This window comes from Ictalurus furcatus, chromosome 4, assembly GCF_023375685.1.
Source record: "Ictalurus furcatus strain D&B chromosome 4, Billie_1.0, whole genome shotgun sequence".
Lineage (NCBI taxonomy): Eukaryota > Metazoa > Chordata > Actinopteri > Siluriformes > Ictaluridae > Ictalurus > Ictalurus furcatus.
Genome location: NC_071258.1, coordinates 23,132,078 through 23,146,202, shown reverse-complemented (window position 1 = coordinate 23,146,202; position 14,125 = coordinate 23,132,078). Strand labels below are relative to the sequence as shown.

At 38.8% G+C, this 14,125-nt stretch overlaps 1 protein-coding gene across 1 annotated transcript in view; it reads left to right on the top strand.

Moving 5' to 3' along the window:
* The window catches only part of daw1 (dynein assembly factor with WDR repeat domains 1), a 22,947-nt gene extending 11,567 nt beyond the window's left edge, over positions 1 to 11,380 (top strand). Inside the window, exons 9-14 of the mRNA XM_053623374.1 lie at positions 157 to 259; positions 361 to 475; positions 1,077 to 1,153; positions 8,854 to 8,946; positions 9,067 to 9,136; positions 11,320 to 11,380. Coding sequence (XP_053479349.1) covers positions 157 to 259; positions 361 to 475; positions 1,077 to 1,153; positions 8,854 to 8,946; positions 9,067 to 9,136; positions 11,320 to 11,354 — 493 coding nt within the window. The 3' untranslated portion in view covers positions 11,355 to 11,380. The remainder of the gene's footprint in view (positions 1 to 156; positions 260 to 360; positions 476 to 1,076; positions 1,154 to 8,853; positions 8,947 to 9,066; positions 9,137 to 11,319) is intronic.
* The last annotated feature ends 2,745 nt before the right edge of the window (positions 11,381 to 14,125 follow it).

Below are 14,125 nucleotides of genomic sequence, written 5' to 3'. Positions count from 1 at the left end.
GAATTTTCATCTTCTGCCTAGACGTGAATTGTGGAAAAAGGGAAATTAGCATAGCCATACCAGATTCTAGAAAACCACTTCACAAATGTTCTCTGATTGGAGTATTTTATTTATTTATTTATTCATTGATATATTGGTTTGTATGTGTCATTGAAGGCGAATACACACTCTGATAGGGCACAGGGGAGAAATCAGTAGTGTGCATTTCAACTGGGACTGTTCCCTCATTGTCTCTGCCTCTATGGACAAAACCTGCAAGGTCAGAATTCAGTGCTATATTCATTACATATCATGAATAAATATTTTGTATGTGTGTATGAAAGGCCTAAACTAAGCTTGTGTGTTTGTATGTGTGTGTAGGTGTGGGAAGCTGAGAATGGCCAATGTTTGGCGACTTTAATTGGTCATGATGATGAGTTGCTGGATGTTTGCTTTAATTATACTGGTCAGCTCATCGCAACAGCTTCTGCAGATGGTGAGACCATTGATACCATCAGCACAACAACATCACAATTTCCACACCACCATCAACCACATCATCACCAGTGACGTCTAACAAGCAGACACATCATTACCAGTATTTCACCAGCTACATCACTGTCATGATCAGACCCCTCACCAACATCATTACAACCATTAACATCCTGATAACAGTAATCATCATCATCATCATCATTTACATTTACATTTATTCATTTAGCAGACGCTTTTATCCAAAGCGACTTACAAATGAGGAAATACAAGAAAAGCAATATATCAAGAACAATACAAGTAGTGCTACCATTCAAGATTTATAACTGAGTTCTAGAGAAGCAAAGTGCGCAGAGTAGAGATGTAAGAGCCAGAGTACGTTTTTTTATTTTATTTTTTTAAATAATGTGGGGGTTAGCATTTTAGGGGTTAGTTAAGTGCTCATGGAAGAGGTGGGTCTTTAGCTTTTTTGAAAATAGTGACAGATCATCATCATCATCATCATCATCATCATCATCCACTTTACAGCAAGATTATCACACATTTCCATCATTATTATCGCTGCCTTTACATCCTATCTTCTTACTCATTCTCCCCCTGTTTAGGTACTTCCAGGGTGTTTAATGCAGAAACCTACCAGTGTGTATGTAAACTTGAAGGTCATGAAGGAGAGATATCTAAGGTAAGTCTTGCATGCATACACACACACACACACACACACACACACACACACACACACGCACACACACACACACGCTGATCTTTTTCCTTATCACATCTCCATTTCCTCCAATTTCTCTTGTTCATTTCCTGTTTTCTTGCCTGTCCCTCAGCCACTTCCTGTTTGTCTCTACCTGTCTCACACTCTGTCGCTCTCTCAATACCATTTTCTCATATTTCTTTTGGTTACCGACTTCCTTCTCACTCCTGTCTTCATGCCACCGTTATATCATTATTCACACATCTTTTATTTTTATCACCCTCCCTCTCAATTCCTCCCTGTATCCATCCATCTCTCTCTCTCTCTCTCTCTCTCTCTCTCTCTCTCTCACTCACTCACACACACACACACACACACACACACACACACACACATACACACACACTCTCTCTCTTTCTTTCTTGATCTCTTTATCTCCATCTGTCTCTCTCCCCCCTCTCTCTCCTCTCATCATGAAGGCCAGAATAGTTCAATTTCCTGTATAATGGCTTATAATTCAAACACACTCTTAAATTTTTATAACAACATCCACATAAGGGGCTCTTCATCAATTTCAGCTACAGAACATACTGCCACAGTGACACAGGTCACACAGAGTTTAAACATTCTCTCTCTCTCTAGCTTCATCTCTCTCTCACTCACACACACACACTCTGCAGATAATAAAATTTTGTAGTGTGATAATTGCCTAGTTTTTAATATGGTTTACAATATTACAATATTGATTGCTGTATCTTATTGAGCAGCTCAGTAGTACAAGGCTTATGCAAAAAAAGGAATTCTGTGGTGTAATATTTTGAGGTTTATGAAGGTTGACTGTTGACTGGAGTAATTAAGTGATGTAGGTTGTGAGCGGCTAACAGCAGCCTAGCAGAACAGTACAAACATTGGCACAAGCAGCTATTTAAACAGTTTTCAAGTTAACATTACCTGGCTTTCTAGCCAGCTAACTAGTTAAGCTCACTGATCACTAGTAAATAAGCAACTATACTGTTTTCATTGTAAAGTTCACCATAAAATTTAATAAATCTTGTTAAACACCCTTTCAAAAATTCTGTTCCACTTCTTTCTCTTCTAACTGTGGTGACCTCTTGTAATAACACTATGACCTCAGATGTTGTATCATAGCTGAGTGGTACAAGCAAGCTGCAAAGCACCATGCCGAAGATGAAGCTTTTGGAGTTCCAAACACCAAAACTGTGTTAGTACTCATGTGCAACCGCCATAGTGCTACCTTTCAGACATTGAATGAGGATCCTCTCTGAAAAATATCACAGAAAATGTCATGACCGGACATATGAACACAATTGGACACAAACAAGACATAACACTAACTAGCATACTAGCATGATAGTAAAAAGATTAGTAAAAACACTGCCAGGGGTTACCGACGAGCTGTAGCACCTCTTGTAAACATGTGCGCACATATGGTGAGATGTTTCAGTATTGTCACATAGCGATATATGGCATCAGTATTTATGGAAAATACTGTGTCAAACAGCAGTCATTCCCAAGACCCTTCTTGCTGAGCTAGCACCGGTTTCAAATGATAAGGATACAGTTTCACAAATAACTAGCGGTCTATTTCACCCTTGCTCACGATGCCCTAAAAGGTGCTCAGAAATGACTGCTGAAATCAGAGGGGCAGTGTTTACCTTGTAAAATATGGGGAACGTGCATGGTGACATCCAGGTAGCGGCAACATATATTTCCCTGTAAAGGGTGGAATGTGTGTTATGATCAATAAGGCTTGGTGTGATCACTGGAATGTACAAAAACACCATCTGTTCTTCCAATCTGGAACACATCATGCTTAAGTGATAACTATTCTAGCTATCTAGGGAGATTACAGCAGTTATTATACTGACCGCTTATATCCCACCACAAGCAGACACTGATGTGGCACTTAAGATACTGTACAAAGACATCAAAACCATCCATCCAGATGCCTCCCTTATTTTTGTCCAGGACTACAACAGAGCAAACTTTGAAAACGGTTAACACCAAATACTGCCAACATATCTCAAACAACACATGAGGAGGCTGGATACTCAATCACCGCTACTCCCGCCCCCTTTTTTGTGTCTAAACAAATTTGGATATACAGTCATGTGAAAAAAATCAGTACACCCCATGGAAATTGTTGGCTGTTTTGACCCACTTGGACAAGCAAACATTTGATCCTCTTTGAAACAGTGCCTATTAATACATGTGATACACTCTATCAAATGCTCAGTGGTTAAGATATTGGAGTTCAAATTCCAGCACTGCCAAGCTGCCACTGCTGGGCCCTTGAGCAAGGCCCTTAACCCTCAACTGCTCAGTTGTATAAATTAAATATTGTAAGTCGCTCCGGATAAGGCTGTCTGCCAAATGCCATTCATTTACATTTACATTTACAAAAAAAAACAGATCAGTCAGATCAGAAAAAAGTAAGTACACCCCAACATTTATCACACCTTCAAATCCATAACATTAGAATCAGGTGAAAAATAAAGAAAAATAAGCCTCCCAAGAACCCCAAAATTTCATCACAGGATGTTGGTGTCAAAGTGCATGCTGCTACAATCAGAAAGAGATGCACATGCATGCAAGGCGTGTGAGGAAAAAGCCTTTGCAAGACCACAGTTTTCCAATGAGCATGTACAGTGCATCCGGAAAGTATTCACCATGCTTCACTTTTTCCACATTTTGTTATGTTACAGCCTTATTCCAAAATGGATTAAATTCATTATTTTCCTCAACATTCTACAAACAATACCCCATAATGACAACGTGAAAGACGTTTGTTTGAAATCTTTGCAAATTTATTAAAAATAAAAAAACAAAAAAATCACATGTACATAAGTATTCACAGCCTTTGCCATGACACTCAAAATTAAGATCCTGTTTCCACTGATCATCCTTGAGATGTTTCTACAACTTGATTGGAGTCCACCTGTGGTAAATTCAGTTGATTGGACATGATTTGGAAAGGCACACACCTGTCTATATAAGGTCCCACAGTTAACAATGCATGTCAGAGCACAAACCAAGCCATGAAGTCCAAGGAATTGCCTGTAGACCTCCGAGACAGGATTGTATTGAGGCACAGATCTGGGGAAGGGTACAGAAACATTTCTGCAGCATTGAAGGTCCCAATAAGCACAGTGGCCTCCATCATGGAAGAAGTTTGGAACCACCAGGACTCTTCCTAAAGCTGGATACCCAGCCAAACTGAATGATCGGGGGAGAAGGGCCTTAGTCAGGGAGGTGACCAAAAACCCGATGGTCAACCTGACAGAGCTCCAGCGTGTCTCTGTGGAGAGAGGAGAACCTTCCAGAAGAACAATCATCTCTGCAGCACTCCACCATTCAGGCCTGTATGGTAGAGTGGCCAGCCGGAAGCCACTCCTCAGTAAAAGGCACATGACAGCCCGCATAGAATTTGCCAAAAGGCACCTGAAGGACTCTCAGACCATGACCAAGACAAAGATTGAACTCTTTGGCCTGAATGGCAAGCGTCATGTCTGGAGGAAAGCAGGCACCACTCATCACCTGGCCAATACCATTCCTACAGTGAAGCATGGTGGTGGCAGCATCATGCTGTGGGGATGTTTTTCAGTGGCAGGAACTGGGAGACTAGTCAGGGTCGAGGGAACGATGAATGCAGCAATGTACAGAGACATCCTTGATGAAAACCTACTCAAGAGTGCTCTGGACCTCAGACTGGGGCGAAGGTTCATCTTCCAACAGGACAACGACCCTAAGCACACAGCCAAGATAACAAAGGAGTGGCTACAGGACAACTCTGTGAATGTCTTTGAGTGGCCCAGTCAGAGACCAGACTTGAACCCGATTGAACATCTCTGGAGAGATGCTCCCCATCCAACCTGATGGAGCTTGAGAGGTCCTGCAAAGAAGAATGGAGAAACTGCCCAAAAATAGGTGTGCCAAGCTTGTAGCATCATACTCAAAAAGACTTGAGGCTGTAATTGGTGCCAAAGGTGCTTCAACAAAGTATTGAGCTGTGAATACTTGTGTACATGTGCTTTTTTTGTATTTTATTTTTAATAAATTTGCAAAGATTTCAAACAAACTTCTTTCTCGTTGTCATTATGGGGTATTGTTTGTAGAATTTTGAGGAAAATAATGAATTGAATCTATTTTGGAATAAGGCTGTAACATAACAAAATGTGGAAAAAGTGAAGCGCTGTGAATACTTTCTGGATGCACTGTAGGCAAAGACCAGGTCTTTTGGAATAATGTGCTCTAGACAGACAAATCAAAGATATGTTTGGCACAGACCAAAGAGAGCTTTTCATCAGAAGCACCTCATACCAATTGTGAAGCACATTGGTGGAAATGTTATGGTTTGGGGTTGCTTCACTGCCACAGGGACTGGACATCTTGCATTCAATGATTCAACTATGAATTCTGCATCATATCAAAGAGTGTTGAAGATAATGTGAGGCCATCTCTCTGAAATTGAAGTTGAACCGAAAGTCGACCTTTCAACAGGATCCTAAGCGCACTAGCAAATCCACCTAGGAATGGCTCAAAAAGAAGAAACGGAGTGTTATGGAATGGCCTAATCGAAGCTCAGATTTGAATCCCATTGAAATGTGGTAGGGGGATTTGAAACAGGTAGTACATGCAAGAAAAACCTCAAACATCTTGCAACTGAAAGAATATCGCATGGAGGAGTGGTGAAAACTTCCAGCAAGCCTGGTGGACAATTATGCAAAATGCCTACAAGAAGTTATTTCTGCTAAATGGGGCAATACTAGCTTCTGAGGCCAAGGGTGTACTTATTTATTCCACAGAAGAATATCACATATATTGATATTTCTGTTGAATAAATTATTGAAAAAGCTGATTTTCCTTGTGGTTTTGTTCAAGTATAACAACTTCATTAATAGGCCATGGAAACCATGGATTACCAACAAATTTTCAGTAGCAATAAACACATGGGCTACTATTTTTTTCCTCTGGGCATATGGCAGAAAAAAAAACAGTCCAGTTATGCTCTCTGCAGAACAATCACAGCAGCCAAACACAAGTACAGAGATGGAAATGAAGACAAGTTTGGTACTTTTGATTCAAGGAGCATATGGCAAGAATTACAGACCATCATAGACTTAAAAACAAGAACATCAACAGCGCAAGCACTTCCATCTCACTTGACAATGAGCTGAGCACATTCTATGCTCATTTCACTTATGCCTATGTCACTGCGAGCACTCAAAGGCCTGCAGAAGTGACTAACATCTTATCAGTTCCCATACCTGATGTATAGGCTCTTTAAGTAGACAACACTGGCAAAGCAACATCCTTTATTTAAGGAAAATATATTGAGTAGAACCTTTTATAGCACCTCTGTTCAAGAGAGAAAGAACTGAATGCCATTCAGTTGGATGCTGAATACTGTGACAGAGCAGCAACATTATGTGATATGAGTTCAACTAGGCCTTGTGCCCCAGAATAGCTGGGGCAACACTGTTATCAGGACCCACTGATCTGAGGTTTTGTCCTATAAAATGCTTCAATGCCAGCCCCTGCTGTGGCCCACTGCATTGGAAGACTGGAGTGGTGTGTGGCACCCCACGAATGGTCCATTTGGCAGTGCTGGGTTTGTGATTTCAAACTTGTACCTACTTATCTAGTACTTTTTTGACACCAGTCCCAAAGAGTGACCTTTGCACATAAGGCAGGTTCCACAGGACAGCTTTGCACACATCAGGCCTGAGCAGATTCTGCCAAACACACTTGATGGCATGTAAAAAAGTACAGAATTGCCTCGTAACTTGTCTCATGTGCCCCACGGCCAGAATTGAGGTGTTAATGAACTTCCTTTCAGAGTCAACATTTGCATATTGGAGGGAGTGCACCAGTGCTAGCAGCAGAATAGCCAACCTATAGACAGTGCATGCCATATGCAGTGCAACATCTTAAGCTTTCACTAGGGAGCACTATCAAAGCACTCAGCACTTGGGCAGCACACATCTGGACATAGAGCTTTATTTGATGGGTTGAATCCCAGCTAGGTCTAGCAGAATCAGCAGTAAACAGTGTGTGATATGCTGAGGGAGTATCAACTGTACAAGGCTTCGTAACATATGGTAGCCACATTTGATCCTCTTACTCAACAGGGAATCACTCCGCTCACTGGAGACTATCCAAGGTGAAAAAAGATAAAACATGTTTTAAAAAATGTTTTTTTTTTTTGTTTTTTTTTTTTTTTTTCAAATTATATACTTGATATATATAATATATACATAATGTGGACATGCCATAGAGGTTAATGTCTGAAACACCAACAGCAGCAAGTGTTGAACACAGAGCAATAATGTTAGTATATGTCAGAAATTTAAATGAATAAGTAAATACACAAGGCTAGTAGACACTATGGTACTCAGGAGTGTTTTAAAAATTATACTTGCCTACAGTGGATATTAAAAGTTTACACGCCCCTGTTAAAATTGCAGGTTTTTTCATGTAAAAAAGGAAATCAAGATAAATCATGTCTGATCTTATTCCATCTTTAATGTAATATAGTAACCAACAAAATTCAAGTGAAAAACAAATAAAGGGGGGAAAAGAACAGTAGGTTAAAAAAAATAGGTTAGGATTTAGATCTGGGGTGTAACTGGGCCATTCCAAAACGTCAATCTTCTTCTGAAGTCATTCCTTTGTTGACATGGATTTGTGCTTTGGGTCATTATTGTTCTGGAAGGTGAAGTTTTTCTTCATCTTCAGCTGTCTAACAGAGGCCAGCAGGTTTTGTACCAAAATAGATTGGGATTTGGAGCTATCCCTTTATCTTCACTAGAGCCCCAGTCCCAGCTGAAGAGAAGCAGCCCCATACAAGATGCTGCCATCATCATGCTTCACCATGGGTATGGTGTTCTTTGGGTAATAAGCTGTCTTGTTTTTGTGCCAAACATAAAACTCCAGGGTGAGCCTGGAGCCTATCCCTACGTTCCATAGGGCATGAAGCAAGGGACATCCTGGATGGGGGGCCAGCCCATTGCAGACTTGTGCAACCACTCTTTTCCTTTTCTTTTTTTCCACTTGAATTTTGTTGGTTGCTATATCACATTAAAGGTGGGAAAAGATCTGACATGATTTATCTTGGTTATCTTGGTTTTTACATCACAAAAACAATTTTATTAGAGGTGTGTAGACTTTTTGTATGGAGAATGGAAATTAGAGGGGGATATCCACAGCTATGGGGGACAGGACCCCTGTAGCTCTGACAATAGCCACATGTGGCAAACAGATTGCTTCATACTGTGTTCATGTTCATGCATGATGTGGTTGAGAAGAAAAAAAGGCAAGGATTCACTATATAATGGCAGTAGTTATGACAAATATTGTGTAATTTACGTAGTAACTTTACTGTTTGAATAATGCCTTTACAAGACATCTGTCCTTTTTATGGAACAGATGGGACTTAACTAATTGTCCTATAATATCATCCACCTAGGCAGTCTGAGCCAGAGTGTAACAAGGAGTTGTGACAATATTTTGAAGTACCATGGTAACTGTAACTGTTTTTTGTGATGTATGGTATAATGGATTACATGCCATTACTTTTTCATTTGCATTTTGATTGATGATAAAAATGAATGTTGATTAACATTAATTTTGCATGACTGGAGACTCATTATCTTTCCTAGGTCTGCTTTAACCCACAGGGAACACGTGTATTAACAGCGAGTGCGGATAGGACAGCACGTGTTTGGTGTGTGAACTCTGGCTCATGTCTGCAGGTGTGTGATTATGTAATGTATTAATGACTCTAACCTTCACTTGATTTACATAAATCCTCTCAGAACTTGTTACTGTATGAATATATGATTGTAGATGTGCAGTAATAATAATGTGTACAGGTGTTGGAGGGACACACTGATGAGATCTTCTCTTGTGCCTTCAACTATGAAGGAGACACCATCATTACAGGCAATGGCACACACACACACACACACACACACACACACACACACACATATCATAAGTTGTATATAAGGTAGTTCAACAGTGAAGCCAAATGTCTCTGATGCCCTGTAAATACTGTAGAAAAATTTGAACCCTGCTGACAGCCGTATTAATGAATGCACATTGAGCTTCTCAGTCCTCAGTCTCTCTCTCTCTCTCTCTATGTATATGTGTGTGTGTGTATGTGTGTGTGTGTGTGTGTGTGTGTGTATATATATATATATATATATATATATATATATATATATATATATATATATATATATATATATATAGTTGTGCCCAGAAGTTTGCATACCCCTTGATTAAGAGGGATCATAAAAATCTCAGGTTATTTTTTTTATTTACTACTGTCCTGAATAAGCTATTTCACTTAACAGATGTTTACATATTGTCCACAAGACAAGATAATAGTTGAATTTATAAAAATTACCCCATTCAAAAGTTTACATACCCTTAATTCTTAATACTGTGTGTCGTTACCTGGATGATCCACGACTGTTTTTTTGTTTTGTGATAGTTGTTCATGAGTCCCTTGTTTGTCCTGAGCAGTTAAACTGCCCACTGTTCTCCAGAAAAATAATTTGTTTTTCCAGCATCTTCTACATATTTGACCCCTTTCCAACAGTGACTATATAATGTTCAGATCCATCTTTTCACACTGAGGACAATTGAGGGACTCGTACACAACTATTACATAAGCTGAAAACATTCACTGATTCTCAAGAAGGTAACACGATACATTAAGAGCCAGGGGGTTTAAACTTTTGAACAGGATGATCAGTGTAATTTGTTATTAGAAGAATAGTCAGAAGTGTACCCCAAGAGCCAAGGACCACTCGGAAAGAGCTCCAGAAACACTTGGAGACAGCAGGTGCCATCATCACAGAGAAAACAATAAGCAGTGCACTCCACTGCTCACACTCACCCCGCAAGACTCCATTACTGAAGAAAAGGAAAGTCGAAGCTCGTTTAAAGTTTGCTGCAACTCATTTGGACAAGCCTATCAAATACTGGGAGAGTGTAGTCTGGTCAGACGTGAGCCAAATTTAACTTTTTGGCTGTCATTTTACACACCATTTTTGGAGAAGAAATGGCACTGCACATCACCCTAAAAACACTATACCAACAGTGAAGTTTGGAGGTGGAAGTATTATGGTGTGGGGCTGTTTTTCATCGCATGGTACTGGCAGACTTCATATAATTGAAGGAACGATGAATGGAGCCCTTTATCGGGAGATTGTTGAGAAGAATCTGCTGCCATCCACCACGATGATGAAGATGAGACGTGGGTGGACCTTCCAGCAGGACAACGATCCAAATCATACAGCAAAGGAAACTCTTAATTGGTTTCAGAGAAAAAAAATCAAGGTGTTAGAATGGCCCAGTCAATCACCTGACTTGAATCCAATTGAACAAGATTTGAAGACTGTTTAGAAGAATGGGCCAAAATCACACCTGAATACTGTGGCTGATTAATTTCTTCATACAGGAAGCATCTTGAAGCCGTCATTACAAACAAAATCTTCTCCACTAAGTATTAAATAAATTTCAGTTAGTGTGTTCAATACTTTTTTCCTGTGTCATTCCACTTTATTACACATGACTTCATTTATGGACTTCAATGTTTGGATTTTTTTATGTGTGTGGATTTCTTGAGTTAATGTTTTCGTCAGTGTGTGTGTGTGTGTGTGTGTGTGTGTGTGTGTGTGTGTAAGTCATCAATTACGTTGTGATAAAAAAAAATAATTTAATAATAATTTATCTTCAAACTTGACACCCATTTTGTCTAGAATTTCCAGAAATGTATTCTTGGCCTTTTCTCAACCAGTTTCTTGAGGAATCCCCCTGAGATGCTTTTTAAACAGTATTCAAGGAGTTCCCACCTATGCTGGACACTTATCAGCTGCTTTTTGGAATATTTTGCTCCAAGTCATCCGTTCAATTTTTTTTTTTTTTTTGTAAATAAAATGTTATTTGCTAATGAAAGAAATTAGTATATTGGAACAGTTATAGTTTGGTATATATATGTGTATGTGTGTGTGTGTGTGTGTGTGTGTGTACATATACATACATACATGCATGCATACATATATTTGTTCATTGCACACACATTACTGAATTTGTGTTTGTTTCATTTTCTGCAGGCAGTAAGGATAATACCTGTCGGATCTGGCGTTGAGACTCGCACACGAAGAGGGCAACCTTCAGTATTAAAAAACATACACGAACACATTGTTGATCTATTCAGCCTTCTAACTTGCAATAGAAAGATTGACTTAATGTTGAGAGTCTGTTCACATGTAGACACGTATACACACACACACACACACACACACACACACACACACACACACACAGACACTAGGTGTGTAAGAAATCCTCCTATGAAATCTATTTGCATCTCCTGTTCACACACCATTTGTGTCACCTTTTGCTTTTTTCCAACTGTGATGCCATACATTTCATTAAAACACTAACACACTTGGGCACCAGGTGCTTGCCAACTATCAATAGTACTATACATGTAGGATTAATTACTAGGTTTAAGTGAAATTATTGTAGATAGAAAGAAAATTAAATTCAAATTATTTTTGGCAAACATGATTTAGCAGTTTTGCTATTTGTTAGAATTTTCTTACACTTCTGATGGGAAGCAAGCAGGAAATAAGCTGAAGGAAATCTGTTAGGTTTAAAAGAATGAGTACCTTAAGGTGTGTCTAAAACAGAACTGCCTTGATGAAGGCATCAAAGCAGTTCTGTTTCAGACACACCTTAAGGTACTGTGTCTGTGCTGTTACAAAAGTGAGTTGTCTTATATGACAGCACTTTGAGACATGCAACATATGTCACCACATTGCCAGGATACTGACATGCTTTAGTAGACACTAACTCTAAAGTCTATTAGACAAGATGAAAGTATCAGTGGTGAAAATAATACTTTAAAAAAACTGAAAAGATTGAGTATGCTGTAACTACACCAAACATTTCGTGTATATATATATATATATATATATATATATATATATATATATATACAAATGACTTTTGTCCACAAAAGTTCCCCTATGTTTTCTGCCACCATTTTTATAGACTGACTGGGGCAGTGGGTTATGGGAAATGTAAGTGAAGGATACATATGCTCACCAGCCACTTTAATAGAAACACATGTAGCCCTGCCTTTTCAGGCAATTATTCAATCAGCCAATCATTTGGGATCAGCACAATTCATGAAATTATGCATATACCTATCAAGAACTTTATGTTCACATCAAACAGCAGAATGGGGAAGAATGTGATCTCAGTCACTTTGATCGTGGCATGCTTGGTTTGAGTATTTCAGAAACTGCTGATCTGGGAATTTCACTCACAACAGTCTCTATAGTTTGCACAAAATTGTGTAAAAAACAAAAAATCAGTTCTGTAGGCGGAAACATTTTGTTGATGAGAGAGGTAACTCTAAACACTACTCTTTACAATCCGATTGAAAAAGAAGTTTGAGGGGAAAAAACAACAATGCTGCCACAGTTGTAGTCAATGAGATCCCTTTTTTTCATGACCTTTATCCACATGATTGTATGATTTGCCATGCTGCCACATGATTGGCTAATTGGATAATTACATGAATGAAGCAGGATACAGGTGTTCTTATTATAGTGGCTGGTGAGTGTATATACTGCCAGATGAAGGTACCTCAGTAGGTACCTGTGCTGAATACAGCTGTTTTTATGTTTCGGACACACCCGTAGCTTCAGTGAGTGAGTGAGAACATATTGGAAAGGTTTGGAAGACGTTGGCTGCATATAGTACTTTACTACTTTCTTGCTTTAATGTTTAGATATTTTGATGTACTTGCTTGCCTGCATGTTTTGCTTCATGTCTGCATATTGTTCACCTGCTCTTCTGGATCTGTTGACTTTTATTCATCAAGGTATGGACAAAGTAAGAAACTGTATGATTCTACATTTTATTTTGACTTCTTGCTTATATAAAGCAAGGCATATAATACTGAAGCTATCAGCATCTTTGAATTTCTGAAATGTTCAATGATATTTTCACTGTGGACCTAAATATTGTGCCAGTTTATGTATCTACGTACATTACACACCTTATTTTAACTATGGGCACTATTTCACAGGTAGTTGTAGCTAATAAAGTGGGAAGTATGTGTACAAAGTGTGTATCCCTTTCATGCATCAATTATGAAATCTTGATCAAGGATTTTTTTTTTTTCTGTTTTCACTCATAAAAAATTACCTTCATTTTACTTTTACATAAATCACAAATAAACAGTTTTTGAAGTTTCCACTCCAATGGAATGCATGTGTTCAAATGAAAAATTAGTGTCCACTCTAGTGGCTGTTATGCAGTTGTTCTATTGAAATCTTGCAATAGCCAGAAAATGGCTTTTAAATAACTGTCCACTGTAATGATCACTATGCATGAAAGGGTTAAGCTTTTGTGCTATTTTACATTTCCAAACCACAGGGGTTATTATGCAATAACTGACCACAGGGAAAACGATCAAATCGCTTAACCTACCATTACATTATAAGAATGAGAAGTGAAAGTCTGGAACCATCCAATGCAGCAAACACACATCATGATGTCAGTGGTATTGCTGTGCTGAGAATGTTCCACAAAACAAATATCATCGGGTCAATGGTGGTGCTGTGGTGGATCCTTTCCACTGATGGATGGGGTAGATGGAGGCTGACACATTATATATGAAAAGCAACAGTGGCAGGTGTGTGTGATAAAATAGCAGTTCAGTGAATATCATATACTATATGTTACACATACACATACCATGCATATACAGTGTGGATAAATATGTAAAAATGTACATTTTGCAACTCAACAATTTTAATGTGTATTGTAAAATACAGTGGGGGAAATAAGCATTGAACATTTTTTTCAGGAAATATATTTCTTATGAGGTTATTCACATGA